General features: G+C 41.8%; 2 protein-coding genes across 2 annotated transcripts in view; both read right to left on the reverse strand.

The window, feature by feature from the left end:
- Positions 1-3,072: 3,072 nt before the first annotated feature.
- LOC146554049 (annexin A13-like) lies at positions 3,073-13,160 on the reverse strand. Its single transcript, XM_085254563.1, has 11 exons — positions 13,003-13,160; positions 12,272-12,347; positions 10,287-10,381; positions 10,008-10,178; positions 9,753-9,786; positions 9,456-9,535; positions 8,970-9,038; positions 4,794-4,895; positions 4,589-4,664; positions 4,396-4,508; positions 3,073-4,276 (listed from the first exon to the last, which is right to left on the reverse strand). The coding sequence occupies exons 1-11, from the start codon at positions 13,015-13,017 to the stop codon at positions 4,157-4,159; spliced, it is 951 nt and encodes a 316-aa protein (XP_085110689.1). The 5' UTR covers positions 13,018-13,160; the 3' UTR covers positions 3,073-4,156.
- Positions 13,161-14,846: 1,686 nt separating this feature from the next.
- gpr158b (G protein-coupled receptor 158b) overlaps positions 14,847-22,563 on the reverse strand; it is an 87,948-nt gene continuing 80,231 nt past the window's right edge. Inside the window, exons 12-14 of the mRNA XM_085254740.1 lie at positions 21,758-22,001; positions 20,725-21,281; positions 14,847-17,613 (exon numbers count right to left, since the gene is read on the reverse strand). Of these exons, the coding sequence (XP_085110866.1) occupies positions 16,654-17,613; positions 20,725-21,281; positions 21,758-22,001 (1,761 nt within the window). The 3' untranslated portion in view covers positions 14,847-16,653. The remainder of the gene's footprint in view (positions 17,614-20,724; positions 21,282-21,757; positions 22,002-22,563) is intronic.

Consider the following 22,563-nt stretch of genomic DNA (forward strand, 5'->3'; position numbering starts at 1 on the left):
CCTATAATAACAAAGCCCACAGGGACACAAATTCTACACAAATAAATAGTAACACAAGACAACTATTAACGAATAACCGGGACTCATCGGGAGGAGATGAGTGCCTCACAGTGGACTACGGTCCGCAGGGGGAAGAGCACTTCCCAGAACCTTTTCCGGGGTCGGACGGGGCGACCCGTTGGGGGGATGGACAGTGCCATTCCTGTTTCCGGCTGGAGACAGGCTCAGTCCTCACTTCCTAATAATAATAATAATAATAATAATGGATTGGATTTATATAGCGCTTTTCAAGGCACCCAAAGCGCTTTACAATGCCACTATTCATTCACTCTCACATTCACACACTGGTGGAGGCAAGCTACTGTTGTAGCCACAGCTGCCCTGGGGCAGACTGACAGAAGCAAGGCTGCCATATCGCGCCATCGGCCCCTCTGGCCAACACCAGTAGGTGGTAGGGTAAAGTGTCTTGCCCAAGGACACAACGACCAGGACAGAGAGCCCAGGGATCGAACCGGCGACCTTCCGGTTAGTTTCAATCCCCCCCCAACAAAACATGTCCAGGGTTTACAGAAATAGTTTCAATACAGAGAAAATATCAAGGAAGTTGTAAATCACTGGTGGATATATATATTGAACCTTGAAGGAGGTGAGCTAAAGCAGCAAAGGGCCACGCTGGATGACAGTCCTATCAGGTCAAAACAGAAAACTGAGGCAACAGTTTTCCACAGGTCACCAACATTGGACAATGGAAAACTGGAAAACCATTGCCTGGTCTGATGAGTTTCAATTTCTGCTGAATTATTCAGATGGCAGGGTCAGAATTTTGCATACACAACATGATAGCAGAGATCCATCCTGCCTTGTATCTATGATGTCTGTGAGTCAGGCTGGTGGTGGTGGAATAGTGTGGGGGATACCACAGTGACCACAGTGTAACTATAGTCAGGTGTTTACAGCATGATAACACATCATGGCACAAAACTCCAAAAAATCTCAAAGTTGTTGTCAGTGACAATGATTTAAAATCACCTCGACATTTCCCAGAACTCAATGCAAGTGAGCACCTTTGGAATACGGTGGAATCATCAGTGTGCAGCAACTGTGTGACGCTATCACGCGAATATGGACAAAACTTTTCAGGAATCTTTCCAGCAACTTGTGGAAATTATGTCACAAAGAAATTCGAGGCACTCCTGCAGGGAAAAAACAGTCCAACCTTTGAACAAAGTGTAACTAATAAACTGTCTTGTGAGTGCATATATGGCTCTTTATATTCTTGCATGCACTAGTCTTATCAAGAGCTTTACATGCTTCAGTCTGAGATGTGGAGACTGAATGCAAAACATGTTTGCTCTGAGTGGAAGTTGCCAGGTGTTTTCTATTACACATCTAAGAACAGAGGATCTTTATCATGAATTTAAACAGCTGAAATTATATTAGCCAGGTAGTTAACCTCCTAATGGATTTCCTATTCACTTCCACCAATGACCCTCAGTCCCAGAGTGCTGCACTTCTTTGGCACAACATCAAAAAAGTGCATAACGATCCTGGGCATATGCTCTATAAAATCCGATAGACCGCTTGATGTTATTATTTCGCTCTTTGAAGTCATGACCCTCAGGTTATGTGTGCTATAGATTATTCATTAAATCAAGACTCACAGGGGATCGGTGTTTTCTTCACCAGAAACGAATAAACCTGAAAAATGAAAAGTTTGTGCACAGCTTCTCTCAAAATCCTAGCTGGGAGGCCAAAGAGAAGACGCAGGCAGACATAGGCTAACATAACAGAAGGAGAGTATGTCTTGGGATAAATTGAAACCACCCGCAGGCCAATGGGTGACTGACTGGATGAGTTACGGTGGGCTGAAGAAGATAAAGGTCAGGGCACTGCAGTAGACACTGGAGCTGCGTCTAGCTTGGCTAAGAACATTAGCACTGTGGATAATAGATTACAGATGGATGATCGAGCAAGCAGGAGTGTGGCAGCTAGGTATGGATGTGTCATTGGGCAGTACATGATTTTGCACGGAGACTTTATTATATAACCATAATTTGTTTTGATATTATCAATTTTCTGGGCTTTCAGAATATGAAAGGACAGGAAATAAATGCCATAACACTAACTGACTACACATTTATTTAGGGACTGCACAAATATGAGCAGAGACAGAAGAGAGTGAGAAATTAAAGAGAAAATAAAAACTATAAAGGTTTAATTTTATGGCTAAACTATCAGAAACTTTTAATGTTTCAGTCTACATCCACCCACCATCACACTTCCCCTACCACAACAACCAGCACCAGTAATTTCCCAACAGTCCCTCATTGAAAAATGTTGCAATAGGATCGCTTTCCCTAAAAAAAATACAGTATTTCAAAATGTTTTGCACATCAAGCTTGTGTCTATACATGCATGCATGGAAAACAAACCTTTGTGCTTTTCTGTGGCAAGTACACAAACCTCAGGCAGACAGATAAATGGCCTGCCAGACGCCGAGCGTAGCACGAGGTGGAAGGAAAGTGGTCGACATATGGTGCGCAGACTGCAGACGAAGAGGTAGCAAAAATGTGCACAAAGCAGGTGCACTCTAAACTTTACCCTGATACTGAAACAAACTTCACATCAAGACAGGAAAAAGGAGAGCGATACAGAAAGAAAGTAAAGTTAGGGGAAGACAAGTGAATAATCGTCCCCTCGTTGTGTCCCTGCATCTGGAAGCACTTCTCACTTGTTTTGAAGTTTTTATCCCCACAATCCACTCGCAGTTTCTGTGCTCGGAAGAAGGTCCCGCTGTTTAAAAGGTGTATGCTTTTGTGTGATTTTTTACACACCACACACACATAAACTCTTAAATGATCTCCAAATCAGGATAAACGTTAAAGCCCAAATATGGAAAGTGGATCATTAAAGAACTATTTATTAGATTTGTTATACAAAGCACATTATAATCGGGGGCTAAACATTACCATTAATTTCACTATGATTTCCTCTGATGCCAGTTTCCTGAAAGGAGGCGAATACAAGTGATGCAACACTGCTCTCTGCAGGAAATGAAGAAAATGTCAAATATTTTTGGTGTTACAGTTAAAATTTATTATCACTTCATATTCTGTGTACGCATACCACGTTTAAACTTACATTGCAATAAAATAATGATTACTTACTCCATGTAATGAACTGTTTGCTAGTTAATTTGCTATATGACAACACAACAACAGTATATTCTGTCACTATTTAATCAGTCAGGTTAAATTATATATCTCAATACAGACACTGTGACTATCAAGGGGACTGCACTTCAGGGCTTACAAAACAACATCTCGTTCAATATTTTGACGATCAACTGTCCTTCTGTGTGGTGAGTTTAGTTTACTGAATGAAAACAGAAAGAAGTCCAATGTGTATAAATGTGAGACCAAGGCAACTTGTGAGCTGTGACTGAAAAGAAAAACTGTGAGAGGTTAAAAATCCCATTTAACATTTAGGGATGTGACTACAAAAAACTAGTACTGTATACTTTGAAACATTCAGGCCTTTGGCAATACTGTAACACATGATTAACAGTGCATTCAGATACAAGAGTTCAGATGTGAAGAATCGGCACTTAAGTGGAGGGTGTTGCAGCAGAAAGTAAATTGCATTGCTTTAATATTAAGAAAGGCATCTTTTAGTCAAATAAATAAAGTGACATATCACAGGAAGCCGTATGCTATACATAGCAGCAACAGCAGCAGCTCCTTAAAGTTTGCAGCTTTCAAATATGCTTGAAATTAAGATGCTGCTTGATGATATTATGATATGGATAAAGACATGAGCTTCACTATGTTCCAGTGCACTTGTTGTATGTAAGTTCTATAATGCTGCTATAATTCAGTCAAATAAATATTCAATGCATCTTAACTATATTGGGCTATAATGGTAAGGAAATTCTACGGTTTTAATGATCTTTGCAACAAAGTGTGTATTTAGAGACTATAATATTGTAATGATTGAGTTGTTTTTGGTCCATGCTGTAAAGAGAACTGACAGAGTGAGAAAGAGAGGAAACGGGATGGATTTAGTGAGTGGATGAGAGACACTGGTAAAGAAGGGAAAGTGTGAGTGTGTTATGTTTCACTGTGGTTAACTAAGGAAGGAGCGGGAGGAAAGTGTTTTAGTGCAGGATCTCAATGAGGAGGCGCTTGAAGTCTCCACCGCACTCAGAATCCAGTGCATCTTTCAGGGTTACGTCGTACTTCTCCAGGTACATGTCCTTCACCGTGTCCAGATCAATCTGTGGGTTGGCGAAATAAAGAGGATGTCACACACTTTTAGACTCTCAGACCTTATCGAGGGTATACTTACACTTGCACACTAGGCCATACACTCACACACAGAGAGACACACACTTGCCTCAGAGCGGCCTACGATGATACGAATCAGTGTGTCCTCATCGGTGCCCAGTCCCTTCATGGCAGCGTTAAGACGCCGAGCAAAATACAGCTGTGGGTTCTTAGCGCACCTTACTAAAAATAACACACAAACACAGAGTTACTGAAAATCAAAGATATTTCACTGACTTCTGAATGCTTGTGGTCTTACGTACCGAGAGTAATGTAGCAGTCCTTAAGTGTCCCCGTGGCCTCCGAGTCAATGGTGTCCAAAATGTCTGTTCCTGAAAGCTGCAAGACAGCTGGTTAACATGAGACCTGATAACAGCAGTAAGGAGTGAGTGAAATGACAAACGAATGAATAAATGAGTTAGAACAGCAAAAAAAAGAAAACGTGCAACGATTGAATGTAGTACATACCGCCTCATAGGCTTTGAACATGGCCTGAAGCTGCAGGTAGTTCCTGTGTGTCAGGATGTAGGTGAAGGTGGACTCGTCTGTGCCAAACCTGCCTTCTCCTGCCTGATGAGAACAAAGAGAAGAAAAAATACAACATTTCAAAGAATATGGATCATCCCTCAGTGTTTTTAAGCAACATAAATTGATCTATTTTCTTCTGCTTATCCAATTCTAGATGTAGGGTATCCCGGCTGTCACAGGGCGAGAGGCGTGGTGCACCCTGGACAGGTCGCCAGTCTGTCGCAGGGCTAACACATAGAGACAGACAACAATTCACATTCACACTTATGGGTAATTTAGAATCACCAGTTAACCTAACCCCACTAACTGCATGTCTTTGGTTCATGTGAGGAAGCGCTGGATTCAAACACAGGGCTGTCTTGCTGTGAGGAAACAGTGCTAGCCACCATGCTAGCATCAACATAAATCCTTGACACTTTCAGTCGTCAGTTACGTAAAAGAAATGATGAGAACATGTGTTAATTTGCTCAGATGGGGGACAAGAGTAAGTTGACAGTGTGTATATTAGAATGACTATAAAAGCTATTTATGTTATTAGTAGGGTTGCCAACGGTCCCTTAAAATACGGAATCGTCCCGTATTTAGAAACAAAAGTACACGTCCCGTATTGAGCTAATAAGGGACGCACTTTGTCCCGTAATACAGTGAGAATCAAAAGTAGTCTATAACTTTTAATGGAATTAACACTTTGTTTGAAAACATAATTCCCAGCCCCTCTCCTGCTTTGTGACCAATGAGCTGACAGCACACTTATGACAATTCGAGTATGACAATTCAGATTACCGCTCATCTCATTGGTCGAGGAAAGGTCGCTTGCGGAGAAAATACCGGAAGACAACAGATGACCACAACAACAAGCATGGCCAACAGGGAAACAAACGCCGACACTGCGGTGCAAGTCTCGGACGACAGTACACCTAAAGCTGGGCAGACACTGTGCGATTTTTTTCAGTCACGTTATTCAGCTCCTGCTCAAACTGCACGATTGACTCGCAGGGGTTAGAAGTTCGTATGTCACGATGTACTCTCACACTATCCGGTTGTTCAGTGATGACGCGACGAATCCTACTTCCGGGTCTAAAGTAGTCTGCGTTTAATATGGCTTTTGTGTTGTTAACATGTTTAATGTTATGTATTTTCTTCTATTTGATCTCAAAAAGCTCCTAAAACAGTCAGTGATCCCTGTTGACCTCCCTCGGCTTTTATTACCACTAATCATTTATTTAAGCTCAGTCTTTGAAACCTTAGGATGTAACTACAGCCCAGCCTATGCAGCAGTATATGAATGACTAACCTCGTATTGTGGATGGATTATCTCAGTTGTTCTCCTGGCTGAAGTTTGGTCCGTTTACAGCATTCTGCCATGCGATTACATTTGTTCCTGACCACCGAGAACACTCACGGTAACTTTTATCGAGTGGAAAAAAAGTTAGCTTGTTTATATTATGCTAACATAGCTGTGTCGCTAGCGGTCACCTAGCACATCATTATATACCAGCTAGCCCAACTTCAGTAACCCTACAAACGTCACTGCTGTTTAGTTTTCTGTCTTCATTTATGCTGGAAGTGATAACAGAGCTGTACGTTTTAATTTGTTTCCAAAACCCCGCAGTCAGGACATGCTATATTGTATTTAGATAGAAGCTAGCGAGCTAACTCCCTGCTAACTTCTAACTCCGTTAAATGTCATAAATTCCGTTTTCATGGATGCCTGGATGTTAAACTCAATTCTTACACCTGGTAGAGCAGAACGCTGATCATTTTATTAAAGATGAAAGACTTTAGACAGTTTTTCAACTCTCAGTAATGCCATAGTGATCGTTTGATATATGGACCTGCAGCGGAGTTTAGACCCAGACACGGCTAGTGACGTCAGACTGAACAATCGGATACCGCCCGATGCTCTGATGCGACCTGAGTGCTCACACTGTGCCTCCATAAAATGAAGGTTATAACAGAAAATCTGTCGCTCGCTCTCTCTGTCTTTCACTCACACAGACACACCACCACCATCAACTTTGCTAAATTGCTAATGAAAAACATTGATCAGGCAGCTGTGATTAAGCAGCGATGTAGATCCAACTATTTTCACGGTTGTTGTGGTCGTGATAATTTTGTGATGCCACATCGAAAAGGCTCGGATGAGCTTTCCAAAGTTCTACAAGTTGTGCCTCCATCGCTTGTGTCCAGATCACACGCTGCACAGCCATGCTGCTCCGTCTTTTTCACCAACGTTTACGTTTGCGCGTGAGCAGTGTGAGCGCCTGTGGTGACACCCTCACGAGCGATTGATGATCGGGAGCTGGTCGTGAGGTGTTAATCACTTCTCGTTACCCCACGTATACTACACGACGCACGATGAAGGCCAAAATCGGTCCGATCACTCAAAAATCGGCTCAAAATGGGCCAAAAATCGCACAGCATAAGCCCAGCATTAGAGCAGCAATGTTTGTTCCCCTCAGAGAAAGGGAAGAATGGGAAAAGGAAAACACCTGGCTGGAAAACGTTAATATGGGCATGTGCAGTGAATATCAGCGCTATGTGGCCAGAAGTGTGATAATATAATTTATTTTGTGTAATAAACAACTGCAAGGATAGATGATTACAACAAATAGATGACTAATACATAAAAGTAATACACAGATGAATAATGATGATGAGTTATGATGCGTAATCATGGGAACAAGCGGGTTTACAAACAGGAGCAGCTGATTAGCATTAGAAAAGCTGAAATAATACCTCAACTGAAGCCAATTGTACTAAATGCACTAAATGTGCACTGTTACAAGAATATTTTTCTTTCTATTGTTTTCTATTATTTTAAGTTAAGCAGGACAGAGTGCTTTTAAAGAAAGATTTACTTATATTCTCAAAAGTTAAGCATGACAGGCTTCTGTTTAAGAAAGAGACCTGTTTTATTGTGTTAATGTTGTCATTTTGAGCTAAAAATAAATGGCTAAATGATCATTTGTTTCACATGTGTTTATATCACAAAGAATAAAATATGCATCTACTTAAATCAACTTCAAGTCAAATGGTTAAAAAAATAATTTCACACACAAAAAAAGAGCTAGAAAATTCACCACACTGGGAAGGGTGAAGACAACTGGGTCGCCCGGCCCTGGCCACGAGGTGTCCCTTATTTATTTTTCAGGGAGTTGGCAACCCTAGTTATTAGACTCTGTAGAGCCACGTTAGTAGCTCTGTGTAACCCAGTATCACGGCAACGCTTGCGTGTAATAAACGCGCCGGTCCACCGTGCGTATGTATGAGGAGAAGGAGAAATTTTATTTCAAGCCAACAAGAAAACAATCGAGGAAAAGTGTTTAAAGAGACATTATTAACACATTTACATGTAAATATATATTAGCCATATAGCTTCATCATTTCTGGTATAGAAGGAGGCTGGAATGTCTTCATACTTTCCTGTTATTATGACTTTTTGGCTTTAAATATATTACCTGCTCGTACTGCAACTTAAGCGTGTAGCTTAACTTATGCTTGTCCATTTCGCGCTTTGGAGAGGCAAAGCAAGACATGCACTGTATTCCTATTGGGCAGATAATTCTAAATATCAATACTATCTAAACCAACGCTGGTATTGGTATTGGATCAATACTAGCGCGATAGGATTGACATTTGTTTCCATAGCCTATAAAACATTTAACCACATTTCCAAGCCTCAAATCATAAAGGGAGGGTGAAAAAGGTCAAGTCTTGATAATGTGACTAACCACTGGTTTTATACTGTCCGTGGCTAAATCCTGCAGCCTAATGCATTAGCATTGTATATTTACTAAGGACATTAAGTTTCCTATTTAATAAGTTATTTAGTCACATTTTTGAGGCATTCCTCTAGAATCTTTACTAAAAAAAGATGCTTCCGTCTGGGGTGGTGGACTGCTCAACGACAGCTGTAGTCAGCGTCTATTCTTTAAAACACTGCATAAACTTTAACTGAATAATATGTGGGATTCTGTGATGTACATGTGATTCCAGGATTACATGCTTATGCATCTAAATCAGGCATCTGCTTACCGACATCAAACTACATCGGTGTGATTAAAAGGGCAACCTGTGTTATGGGCTTTGAAATGAAAAAAATTCAACACGCACCTCAAACAGAGATGCAGCATCTTGTTCAGCTAAATCCTCGTCCACCTCGTAGCCCTCGTCTCTGCTTGCCTGTAGACAAAGAGATTGGAGGATAGGACAAGAAATTAGGAGGGGTTTAAAATGAAAGATGAGGGACAAGAACTTAATGAGATAACAATGATGTGCTCCAGATTAAGTGGATAAATTGAAAGCCACCGAGCTCTTTGGATTGGCATTGCTGTAGAACTTGAGTCACTTCATGTTTGTCATTTTTTCTGGGGGAAAAGGAAAAGAGAGGGGAAGCAGGAGAGGGTGGGGGCCCTGAAAAAGCTGGAGAGGGAAGCATGCCTAACAATCTAGTGAATGTCTCAGTGGGTGAGTCACAGCATAGAGAACAATTCTTCGAGCTATAACCAAGGACAAAAGCTTCCATTTGTCTGCGAAGCTCAGAGATTCAAGAAACAGTGCAAAAGACAATGCATTTCCTGGTTGGAACCTTTTTTGTACCTGCAGCAGTGAAATTAGGAGGTTCCTCACATCTCCACTGGTATCATCCTCGATGTCTGCCTCCAGGTCACGCTCGTTCACTGTAAGGGAAGTGTGCAATGTGAACTTCTATGTCAACAACAGATTTTGTAATGTGATCTAAATGTGGATAAAGTCAGACAGCAGAAAACGTGGAAAACACAAGTCACTACACCCAGATGAAATTATAACATTGGTATTCTGTGCGTTAGTTAACCAGCCACACTTTCCAGTATGAAAGGAAAGGAACACCCTGAGATGACTCAGAGGAAACGTTACCCTGGGCATATGCTTCCCTGTAGCTCAAGATGTCCTGTTGGGTGAAAAAAGACAGCATTAAGATGATGTTTCTGTTTTTCTCACATCTTACAGCATCTGTTTTATCTTCCCCGTGTCACATCTTCTTATGTATTCTGAAGACAAAACGCAGCACTGTTGCCTTTACTTTGTCACCATTGTGATTTAACTGTCAGCTCTAATAAAAACACACTGCGCCAGAACACCGTTTATCCACAGCACCGTCGATCCACAGACCTGATTCGTCGCCGTGCACAAGATCTCGACGAGCACGGCTTCATCCGTGCCCGCCCCCTTCATGGCCTTCCTCAGCTCCTTGGCGAAGTAAAGGTGAGGAGGGTCACACATAGCCATGACGGCTTTCTCAAAACTACCTGTTAGTTCCTTCTTCAGGACCTCCTCTAACTCCTGAGGAAATACATAGGTCACATGATTTGCAGTTATTCTGTGTGTGTGTGTGTGTGTGTGTGCGTGTGTGTGTGTGTGTGTAACATCCAGAAAGAGACAGGTACGTACATCATCATATTTTTCAAAGTAGGCCTGTTTGATCTCCACACGCTGAGCTGCAGAGCGATTGGCCAGAATCTGGATAATGGCCTCTTCATCTGTGCCTGGAGAAAATACAGCAGAACAGACCTGAAGGATTGATTCAAATGACTTTATTATCACAGCAACGTTAGACTATTACTGGGCTGATAACGTCACACTGACGGAAGTCACCAGGACAGACCTTTTTGTTTCTGTTAAAGGACTTTCAGATGAATATCCTTCTCTTAAACATTGGGATAAAGAGCAGTGATAAAAGTGCAGATATACACACACAGCAAAGACGCTGTTCTAAGCACTTGCATCAACTCCTGGGGTGGCTGTAGCTCAGGAGGTCAAGCAGGTCATCTACTGATTAGTGGTTCGATCCCTGGCTCCTCCAGTCGGCATGCCAAGTATCCTTGGACAAGATACTAACCCCAAGTTGCTCTCTGATGCATCCATTGGAGTATGAATGTTAGTTAGGAAGCCATAAAAAGCTTAGAAGAAAGTGAATGTGGCATGTTGTATAGAGTGCTTTGTGTACTTTGGGAGAGTAGAAAAGTGCTAAATAAGATTCAGACCATTTAACTCCCAACCAGGAAGTCTGGTTTGCTGCGAGACAACAGTGCTAAGCATCGCGTCACTGTGCTGGCTGCTAACACTATAGAGGACGTAACATGTTGATTAGTACTGAACTCTCCAAGTAGATATTTTATTATCCCTAAATCCGCTTCTGCCACACTTATTAAAATCTGTATTTTCTAGAGAGGGTTTGCTTATTTCAGTTTTAATTAGTTTATCTAGTGTTTTACACATTTGCCTCACACGTAAAGGTTTCCCTGTTTAATCCCAGCAAGAGGCATCTGCTGTTAATATCCAACATGCAGAGCGACCTGCTGGGATGAGCACTTGTGAATAACGGAGCCGCTGAAAACAGCTTTCAGTTTCTTTATTTTCTGTCATATAAATCCTAGTGTTAATGTCATAACAAGTATGGCCAATGTTTCCAATAATGACATGAGAAAATGTCTGCTTTACAAGAGCAAGCCAATCATTAGAGTTGGATAAGGAGGGTGGTCATAAAGGATGAGGCTGCACCAATGCCCAATACGAATAGTAATCAATAAAAATTGAATTGTGAATCATCTGAAGCTACTCTACTAGAGTCCTAGAAAAAAGAATAAAAAAAAAATAGGGATCTGGAAATGACCAAAAGAGGTCGAGTTAAAAAAAGACAACAGTTTGAAGATGTACTCAATCAATGTACCTGAGATATGGATTCTGATATAATTTACCTCAAATACCACATAATCCCTGTAAATGCTGTTTCATGACAGAACCAAACATACACATCAACAGGGGAGGTTATTAGCTGTGCAAATACTCTGATGCATTGTGTAACGTCACTTTGTTCACAACAACAGTTGTAAGCTGTGGGGAACACTGCAGGCTTGGTGAGAAGAACAACAACTCCAGTGAGCAGGTAGCAGATAATGCCAGTGAGGATTTAGTAACACAACCGACTGAAGCTTATGTCCACGCTGTGTGAGAGGCAGGCTTTGAAACCTACACCCACCTATCTTGTGAAAGTACCACTGCATAAAGATCTTTGCAGACTATGACATTTGCCTCTCTGTACCAACACCAGTTCTCAGTGGAGTACGCCTCGTACTGTAGTTACATCAAACTTAGCAAGTGTTGAAATTAACTCTCTGCAACACATAAAATGTAATATTGATTTTTCTGAGTGTTTCTCTGTTATTAGTCTGAAAACTTTTAGGCATAAAAAGACAAATCCCCACTTTTTACAAATGCTTTACTATCAGTTAAATTAGAGGCTCTATTACGACCTTACTAAACTGCAATTATCATAATCATGATCAAACACACAAAGAGAGTCTTCACATGACTACAGCATAACCTAATATACTTCCTGAGAGAGGAGTTAAAACAATAAACTTGTATGTACTTACCTAAACCTTTACAGGCTTTTCGAATAGCTTTTATATCTGCTGTAACATCAAAGTCCTCACATGGGACTATAGTGGGCTGGAGAACACACAATCGCAGAAAATATTGAATATTCTTAGTAATAAATTCAAACAGTTCATTCAAAGCAGCCACAACAGGTAAAGCAAATCAATCAATCAATAAGACTGACTCATAATGTTACATTAGAAAAGTGCCGGCATTTAACTACAACTGTAACCTTGTCCACGCAGATGAAAGGGTGAGGTCGTTGAAAGGAGTTAATATGGTGTTACATTCAGGCTCCTGCGGAGAAAAGGGTGCTGCCTGTGTGTGATCGCTGAGTCATGGGGCAGCAGCAGCAGCAGCCTCCTCTTCTCGCCCACCCTTGGTCTAATACAATGCGGCCTTATTGATCTGATCTTACAGAAATGCCTTTTTCCCTGGGCCTGGCATGGCACACTCCCTTGCTCAAGTTAACTGCGCCAGCTCTGTCTGTCTTTACACACCGCAGGCCACACAAACACAACAAAACTGAAGAAAATAATAAAAGTGACGCTCTCGCGGAGGCTGTCTGCGGTACTCAGTGAGGCTGTAGCTCAGCGTCTCTGCTGTCAGAGTTTGGATCTTCAATATTCATCCTAACACCAAACTTTTAGGCACTTTTATAATACATTTAAATAACTGCGTTTCAACTCAGCTGAGCTTTTGTCATTAGTTATAGATGACCTCTTACCTGCACGTTGCCCATGTCCTCCACACGCACGTCTTCTGGCTATGATCGAGCTGAAGCTGGATGTGGAGCGTCCTGATGTTGTGCTGCTGTGGAGCTGATGTATCGCGTGTCAAAGAGGACTTGCTGTTCCTGCAGGGACTCAACCCTGTCCGGTGCTGCAGCGATGACGTCACCGCGGCTCATTGCATTAGCAGGATGAAACAGGGTGCTGCTGCTGGAGGTAACCTCCCGGTTAACCTTCAACTTACCGCAACGGTTCTTTTCCTTTAATTCTTATCATGTATTTAATCTGTAACCTGTAACTCTTTCAGAGTCTAAAATTGCACTACAACACCACTGCATTTAACAGTACATCAAGATATTTTAAAAACTTACTAGCTTATAAAGTGTGATACAATATTAAATACTGTCCCGGTACCAAAGAGCATTAACATGCTCACACCTCAATGGAAATACAGCTCTTATGATACCAAGTTTGTTCTTCTACTCAGATAAATTTGTTAAATCTTAGATTTTTATGTTTTGTACTTTGATGCCACCTTGTGCGAGTTAATCCATAGAATATAACCCCAGTCCATTTAATAAGCGGACACTGGATTAAATTAAATTCTGTTTTATTTACATAGCACCAAATTACAACAATCGACTCGTGGAGCTTTATTTTGTGAGACCCTACAGTTTTAACATTCCTTAAACTGTTTTTTTTAAGAAGAAGAAACTTCCTGCAGAACCAGGCTCAGGGAGGGGCAGCCATCTGCTGCGACCGGCTGAGAGTGATGGAAAGAAGAGAGGACATCGAAACTCTGTAGAAGAGAGTCAGAGATTAATAATAACTAATTATTAAATGTAGAGTGGTGTGTAAACTCATAGTGAGTAAAAAGAGGTGAGAGAAGGAGAAACATTTATGGGAAGCCACCAGCAGTCAAGGAATATTGCTGCATAACTAAGGGAGGATTCAGGGTCCCCTGATCCGGTCCTGACTATAAGCTTTGTCAAAAAGCAAAGTTTTAAGCCTGATCTTAAAAGTAGAGTGAGTGTCTGTCTCCTGAATCCAAACTGGAAGCTGGTTCCACAGAAGAGGGGCCTGAAAGCTGAAGGCTCTCCCTCCCATTCTACTTTTAAATACTCTAGGAACAACAAGTAAACCTGCAGTTTAGAAAACTGCTCTATTGGGGTGGTCTAAGAGGTGTTTAAGATAAGATAGGACCTGATTATTACAGACCTTTTATTTCAGGAGAAAGATTTAAAATTAGATTCTGGATTTAACAGCGAGCCAATGAAAAAAGCTAATATGTGAGAAACATGCTCTCTCTTTCTAGTCCCTGTCAGGACTCTCACTCCAGCATTTTGGATCAACTGAAGGCTTTTCAGGGAACTTTCACAGGGAGCAGGGATTGTCACAGCATAACAGAAAGTCACATAAATCAGAGAGAACAAGGAGAGCTCAGCGGTCTGTGGCCACTGACTGCTAAGCCATTCTCTCTTTGTGTGTTAAACTTTGTGTCTTTTTTGGCAGTTTTATACATGATTGCTACATGCATTCTTATTTCAACTCTTATCAACAACTGATGGGCAAAATAAATATTATATCTCTCCACAGGGTGGCAGTGTTGAGTGGGATTAGGATAGGATTTACAGGAGGCTAAATTTAGAACTAAAAAGTGGCAAACACAAGGTGTTTTGAAAAGAAAGGAATGCTGATTCTTTTTTAAATTTAAATTGAAAACACTATGAGTAAAGATGAGCAATTATGTGTGATTTTGTTTGGTTTTTGTTTACATTTTGAATAGTAAAAAATCTTCAAACATTCAAATCAGAGTAAAAAACAATAGTCAGGGAGAGCCTGGATTTCATAGAAACATTTAATTCAGAGCTGATAACAGAATATTTACTGTATGTACATGCAACACAATATGGAATGTACAATATAAATAATCCCAGGTGGATGCTACGACAGCTTGCAACTTTGGAGCAACACTAGACAGTATAACGAGCATTAAATACACGTAGGTAACGTTCCGTTTCAAGCTCCCTCAAAACATCTGACAGAAATGTGAAAGTCGGAGTTGTGGGTCATGTTTGTTTATCAAGCTTCTTTTTTTAAAAATATTTTTATTTTATAGAGCCAGACCTCACACAGGGAATTCTTCCCTACGATGCTAGATAAATACAGATTTGAAACAAACCCCACATGCTTTCATAAGAAATGCAAAGGTGAATTCTGGTGCATCACGTTCCCTAAATTTTCACAGTCATGCACACACAACCCTCATGAAGCTGAACTGACTATTTTGTGTGACCGTACTGCTTCTAGGTGCCAATGGTGGGTGGCTGATTACAGGACAGAAAGGCTGGCTGTTGTTGTTGTTGTTATTGTCATTTCTGGACACGATGCTGTGATGGTAAATGACTCATATTCTGTCAGTGAGAAAGTGGCAAAGAAAAAAAACGTTCTGGTCATGCATCGTTGTAGCTTTAGAAATAGAAAATGTGCAAAGATTTAAGGGAAGGTGCATTCAAGCAGATGGTAAATGGGCAACTAAGTGATGGGGTGGTGAGGGGAATGCATTATTCACATCATCCACTCTAGTCTTGGTCCTGGTTCTTGGAGGATCTCGTCACAGTTTCAGTGGATGTGTAGATACTACAGCCTCTGATCCAAGAGTCTTTTTTTTATTGGTTTTAAAAAAAGGGGGCGGGGCATCCTGGGAAAGAATACAACAGTAAACAAATATCAGCAGACAGGAGAGCCTGATGGATATTTTAGTACTCCTCAACTGTAACTGCGACCATTTGAAACACAGTGCACGTCACTTCGAAAGCATCATGTAAGGAGACGAATACCATAGGCACGACATCGAAGGCTCCACTGTCTTAACACGCTGACCCATAAACATTTAGCTACTGGATGCTCGACAGTATGCCACATGCGACGGCTTTTTTTAGAAAAAAACATATACTGTATATGGAAAGCTTTTACTAAAACACACAGCTTGTCTCATTTGGCTGCGGTACAATCCTCTGTTATTCCCACGTTTCTCTAATCTAACAGATCATCTTGGCGACATGAATTATGCATTTGGCCTAAAGATAAGGCATCGCAGCTGTGTCTGGGGCTTTGGTCTTGCTTCTCAGATCTCATTTTCTGTTTATTTTTTCCTTAGGTCTTTTCTCCCTGCTGCTGATCTGATATAAGTAAGTCTCCACTGGCTCGGTGCGTAACGTAGAACATCGTCGGCATAACACGTGAGACCGACGGCGAGCCCAGGTTAAGAGTCGACGGTGCTTTGTGGTGAACGATTGTCTGCTCTGCTCGTAAATACGGGTATTCTTTTTTTTTTTCAAAATGGACTCAGTGTGAAAAAACATACAGAATATGTAACTTTGACAAATGTGCAAGCAAAAGTGTAAAAAACAAACCAAAAAAATCATTTAAAGTGTTTTTAAGGTTGCATTACTGCATATAAGAACAAGATGGTTGCTGTGTAGCAATTAATTATGTCTGGATTGCATCAATAGGCAGCAGAGTAGATGTTCCTTTCCTCACAACATACTTCTCATTAAGGTGACCCACAGGAAACCCTTCTCATGAAATGCAATATCTGTCATCTGGATATGAAAAAAGTACGTTCATTCGTCCCCCGGCAGTCATCACGCCCTCTCCCCAGAGTCCTGAAAGTCCCAGGGGCAAACGTCAACCATTTTCGCCCCGGGTTTATAACTAGTGCTCAAAGAGCCGTCTTTCTTCTTCTCTGATGATTTTCTAGTCTGAGCCAAGCTGCCGTGCGTGAGCTCGGTCTCCCGGGAGAAAACCTCCGCCCTCCTGACCTCCATCACCTCTGGGTCTCTTGTTGAGCTCCTCCGCCGCTCAGAAACCGGCCCGCCGCATTCTGAAGACTGGCTGACCCTTCTCCTCTCCGACGGAGGCTTGCTGGAGGAGCTCCGCCTTTCTCTACTCTTCTCCCTCCCTTTCTCCTTCTCAGCTTTGTGGTTGGATGAGCTGGAGCCTTTCCGTTTCTTCTTGTGTGAAGTGGGGCTGTTGCAGGTCTTCTCCTGCTTAGGTGAAGGTGGGCCGGTGTAGTCCCATGGGCAGATTTCGACCATCAGAGACGGGGGCTGTAAAAGGCTGCCTGTGGACTTGGAGTGGTCTGAGTGAAGCCCTTTGGGTTTCCCATCAGTAGGCGTGACACTCTTCTTACGCCTGATTCTGTCTGGAGAAATGGAATCCGAATCTCCTTTCAGCATGGGTTGCTCATCGAATTCCCAGGGACACACATCCGGCTTGAGAGGAAGAGGTGACCTGGGTGCCCGAGATTTCCGTGTTTCCCTTCCTTCCTCCTTTTCTCCTCCTTTATCTTTGGCGCGGCGTCTGTTGGAAGGAGACTGGCCCGTCTTCTGCCTCTGCTGGGACCGACCACCTTTGGTGACTCCAGAGCTGCTGCTGCTGCCTCTCCGGCCCGAGGTGGTTTCTCCAGGAGCGATGGAAACGTGCTTCTGGGTTTTTGCTTCTGAGGGAGTCTGTGGTTCTTCCATTTCCCAGGAACAAACCTCGGACACATCGTAAAGGTTCCTCCCCGTCTCAGAGCAAATTGATGGCTGGCTCCCACTCACCTGTTGGAGAAAGGAGTAAAAATCAAAATGAATGCCAAATCAGTTAATACTACAAGGGGCTCGAGCAAACACTTTCTTAATGTAAGAATTTTGGGCTTAACTGGTTAATTGTCCCTACCAATGATCAGAGAAATCGCTTTATGTCTGTCTGGCTGTTCTGTACCATCATCATCTCATCTACTTTAAACCTGGTGGGTGTATTGCCTGGCCCTCCAGTGAGTGCAGGGCTGAGTTCAAGACTGTTTTGTTGTAGTGGTCCTCATATTTTGGTCAAAAGCTGCTCTCTGTTACCAGTGTTTCCTCTTGAGCGACTTCTGCCTGCTCCACTCTGTGTGGGTGGAGGTGCACACATACACATACATGCATGTTTGTTTGGATATCTGTCAGGACATTCATTCAGATTAATGCATTTTCAAACCTCCCACTGCAAACCTAATTTGAACTTCAACCATAAAAAACAAGTTTTAAACGAAGATAGGTGGACATTTATATTTGGTTCCTATATCACATGACTGCAGTACCTTATTTTTGTTGTTTGGGCATAAGTAAAAATGTAGACTTTTTTTTTTCCAGTCCTGCTTTGAAGCCTCAAGGTGGGTGTTTTCAGTGTTGCCCACTGGTGTTTTACATTGGATCAGACAGGTTAGAGGTGTGTCTGCACCCACATATGCTTGTTACTTGTCAAAGGCTGAATTAATACATTTGAAAGAGAACATCAAGCAGTAACTGTACCTTGACACTGAATTTAAAAATGTAAGTCACAGTGAAAGAGAGATGAAGGCCATTTTCCCTTAGACTTCCTGTCTGCTTGTTAACTCAGAAATCATTAGCTATTTCCAGGTCCAAAGAGCCTTCTGTTCCCAAATTTAAACAAACACTGAGACACAACTGAGAGTTAAAAACTGTCCAAATTCTTTTGTTTGTGTATGTCTAGGCATCCATGAAAAAGAGGATTTAGAAGATTTAGCAGCATTAGAAGTTAGCAGAAAGCTAGCTAGCTAGTTTCCATTAAAAAGCTGATATATTAGCTATTTCTAAAAAACTAAAATGTTCAAATTTGCTAAAACTTTGGAAGCAAACTATGACAGAAAAATAAATATCTGCAACATTTGAGCGTTGCCATAAAGATATGCTACCTGTTGGCCTGCTACAGAGCTATTGTTAGGCTAAAACAGGGGTAGGGAACGTTAGAGCCGGTGTCCTGCAGGTTTTAGATCTCACCCTGGGTCGCCACACCTGAATCAAATGATTAACCAGGCCTCTGGAGAGCTTCAAGACATGTTGAGGAGCTAATTTAGCCATTTAAATCAGCTGTTGGTAAGGTTGATATGTCATCACTTAACAAGCTTTTACAACAAGATGTCTTCTTGCAAACAGATGAGTTTTTGCCTCTTGGCCATTAGAAAGAATGCAGTTTATGGCATTTTTGCACTGGCTTCACTTTTCAGACCCAGCAGCTATATCCACCCTTTATATCCACTCTATGGCAGCAACCTGCAACGTGCCTGTTCTACACAGCCAGGTTCTGAGCAGGTACAATCATTGATTGTCAATCAATGACTGTTACCTCATAGCCATCCTCAGGGATACAATCTTTCAGAATGGAAACTGCACTGCTCTATTAAATGCAACAAAATGATAATAATAACGATAAATGCTCAAATGTCCAAGGTGCTTCATTTGCTTGTCCAGCCAAAAGCAATATAGGAAAAATGTAATGCAAGTTCTAATCACTTTATGGGGAGCATGGAAGCTGTTTCATAATGCTCATGTGCTCCCCACATGTCGTATTTGTAATATTATACACCACTCCAGCTTCCCTCTTGGGGGGCAGGGTGGGCGGGGGGGCTTCCTGTGTTCAGCGTGGACCACCAGACATCCTAATTTGTTAAATGCTTTGTGGTAAGTGCTGGCTTCCTGTAACTTGGTGCTGATATAATCAATATTTTATAGGATCGAGTTCCTAACACTTACATAACAGACTCTGCAGATATACGTACCACCTGAGTCTGTAGTGTTTCTCAACCCGGTAGAAGTTCTTTAGGAGAAGTCTTTTGGTTTTGTGATGTGGGGTGGCAGCCCTGTGGTGCCTGTACAACAGGGACAGACACTTCCCTTCACGCACTTCTTACTGGCGTCCCTGACGTTTGAATTTGACGCAATTTAAAAGATGTAAAAAGAAAAATACACTTGTGACACACACTATAAGAATGTCCTGAATGTGTTGACAGCTCTCTGCCCTGAATGTGGAAGTGTGCAAAACAACCAGCAGTCTCTGACCTACTTCTTTCCCTACCTTGCCATTCATCTATGTGTGCCATCTGTGCCGTCTGATTGACCCAAGAGGCGGTTTTTTAAGGGGGGGACTGTACAAAAGGAAACCCCATGACCAGCAAACATTTTTATAAACTCTGACCCTGCACTTGGCCCAGCACTACTGGACTTGATCTTGCAAGGAAAATTGTTTTTAGGTATCGTTTGAGATCATTTTAAGCCCTGGACTATTTTACAGGAATCCTCAAAACATGACTTCAAATGACTGCTAGTGTAGTCCGTGTCTGCTGCGTGCCATTCACTCCTCTCTGTCCTCCTGTCTTTGCTTATCTCTACTGCTACTGCACAATAAAAAAGTACATCTGGCCAGATGCTTAAAGAATCCAGCAGTGTCAGTCTTTTAGCAGTCAATTTACCAAAGTCCTGGTCTCCAGGCACAGTCCGATTCCAGTAATCCACTCTTTGCATCTCGTGCCCCGAGTAGCCTGCTTGATAAATGTCCCACCTCATTAACAATCATGAGGAAAACCACTGAGATATACTGTAGCTTTAGTCTTAGCAAAGGGTCCCCCAGGCAGACATGGTATTTTCATTCATGTATGCAACTGATAATAATGTTATTCTTATTGTTATTATTAAAAAACATAAAACCTTTATATTCAAGGACGCATAGAAATATTAGGTACTTTTCTTGATAAATGACTTAAACAATTAATCAGTTAATAAAATTAAACCTGAATAAGTTTCTGTCAGTGAGCTAATCGACATTTAAGCACAAGAGCTACACATTAAAGCTGAATCAGTTTCTATTAAGAATGTAATTATGTAAAAAAGAACCTGTTGCTTCATTATGCCCATCTTCAAAGGTGTCTTGGAGTACTCCACCGATTGGCTGACTGGCATCTTGGGGTAATGCTCAGGTGTCTCATCCACCTCTGATAGCGTCCTCCCTTCCAGTCCCTTCACGCACTTCTTACTGGCATCCTCGACGCTCTGAGTCTTGTTAGTGAGTCCCGGCACCTTCTCCTTGGCACTCGCAATCACGCTCAGGGATTTCTGCATAATGGAAGTGCGCAGGTGCACAGGCTTCTTCTCGTGTGTCAGGTTGTGAGCGCTGGCTGATTTCCAGAAGAGCGGCACGGATTCGGTGGACACAGCTGGTTCCAGCCTCGGTGGAGTCGAAGCTGGTTCCAGCTGCTTCTTGGCATGTTTACGGCCAATGAGAGAGCCCAAAAGAGAGCCTTCCCCTACAGTCCCAACAGGAGTCGTTTTGTCTCCCGCAGCTGAGCCACTCTGGCTTGCGCCTTCTTCATCCTGGTCGCAGACGTGGTCATAGCTGAGTGACTTTTTCAAGCCCATGACTTTGTTCTTCAGGGAGTCGTCTCGAGGTTTTCCTGATGGGGGACATATCAATAGACCATTGTTTTGTAATGTAACTTCTCATCTTTTGACCTGTAAACTCTGGTCACAGCAGAAGATGAGGTTTGATATTTTTTAATTAAGCCTTCAAAGAGATTAAAGATTATAAAAATAGACCATTTATATTTAAATAAAATATAAGCAAATCTGATCTTTTGCCAGTTTAAGAATTCATATTTAATTTACATTGAGGACGTGAACATGACTTTTTAATCCAGTGTTATCAAACCTTTCTGAAACAATCTTTTATATCAACTATAAAGTGCCATTTAAGCCCCATTTATAGAGCTTCTTAAGCAGGACCCAACCGGCTTTGTAATATTATATATAATACACGTTACATTAAGTTTAGGAAAGCATAGTTGGAAAAAAAGCATGCAGGCTCTCACAATATTTTCCTTTGAAATGACTAATTGGCTCTCTTCATTTCCATGCTACAGCCGGGGCTTACCGTGGTGGCTCGGCTCAAAGGGATTTCTCCTCAAGGTGCTGCGGTTGCTGCCGTGTTCGCTGCCATCATCACGACTGCACTGCCGGTGCAGGTGCATAGTCTCTGGGATCTCTGTTATCCGTTTCATCAGCGAGCGACCCAGACCCTTTTTGGAGTTGCGCTTCTTTTGAAGGTGAGGGTTGTTGGCAAGCATCTTCTTACATTTGTAGACTTCCAGCTGGGCGTACAACTTCTTCAACTCGTCCTAAAATTAAAAAAAAAAAAAGTCTTAAATCATAATTTATTACAACACTCACTTACTTCTGACTTTAGGTAATAGTTGTGTGGTTGCCAAAAATGAACTTGTGGGCCTGAGCAGGTGTACAATGACAGAAAACTCCTTCTTTTTAAACAAAAACATTGAAACGTTGCTGAAAGAGAAACCAGGGCCACCTGGTAATGGCTTCCAACCATATGTTGCCTGTTTCACTCTTCACTGGCAATATCTTAAGGGAATCGCTTAAGGGAAAGTGTACATATTTGGAAGAAACTGTGCTTATGAAAGATGGACAAAGTGTTCAGACCTAAACAAAATGAAGCCATTTCTGAAGTTCTTTAAACCCACATTATTTCAAATGGGGAGACAACTGTGGTCCGACTGTTTTGATGTTGAGAAATATTTTGTTAAGTTAATCAGTTGAACATCACTAAACATTTTATTGATACACTTACAGTCTCAGCAGCTCATTTTAAGTCTTCTTCAATACATCATAGTGCTCATTTTGTAAGTTATGGACCCATTTAATGTCACTCTGATCCAATTACAG

This window comes from Mchenga conophoros, linkage group LG18, assembly GCF_057382185.1.
Source record: "Mchenga conophoros isolate Kocher_MC1m ecotype Shallow Benthic linkage group LG18, M_conophoros_male_GT1.1, whole genome shotgun sequence".
In the NCBI taxonomy this organism is placed as follows: Eukaryota; Metazoa; Chordata; class Actinopteri; order Cichliformes; family Cichlidae; genus Mchenga; species Mchenga conophoros.

Bases quoted from the DNA above. Each gene is read 5' to 3' on its own strand.
- LOC146554049 (XM_085254563.1), bottom strand. The intron at 9,039-9,455 runs GTACAAAAAAGG...CTTTGTCTACAG, and splicing joins TCCTAATTTCACTGCTGCAG to GCAAGCAGAGACGAGGGCTA. The intron at 4,896-8,969 runs GTGCGTGTTGAA...TGTTCTCATCAG, and splicing joins ATGCTGCATCTCTGTTTGAG to GCAGGAGAAGGCAGGTTTGG.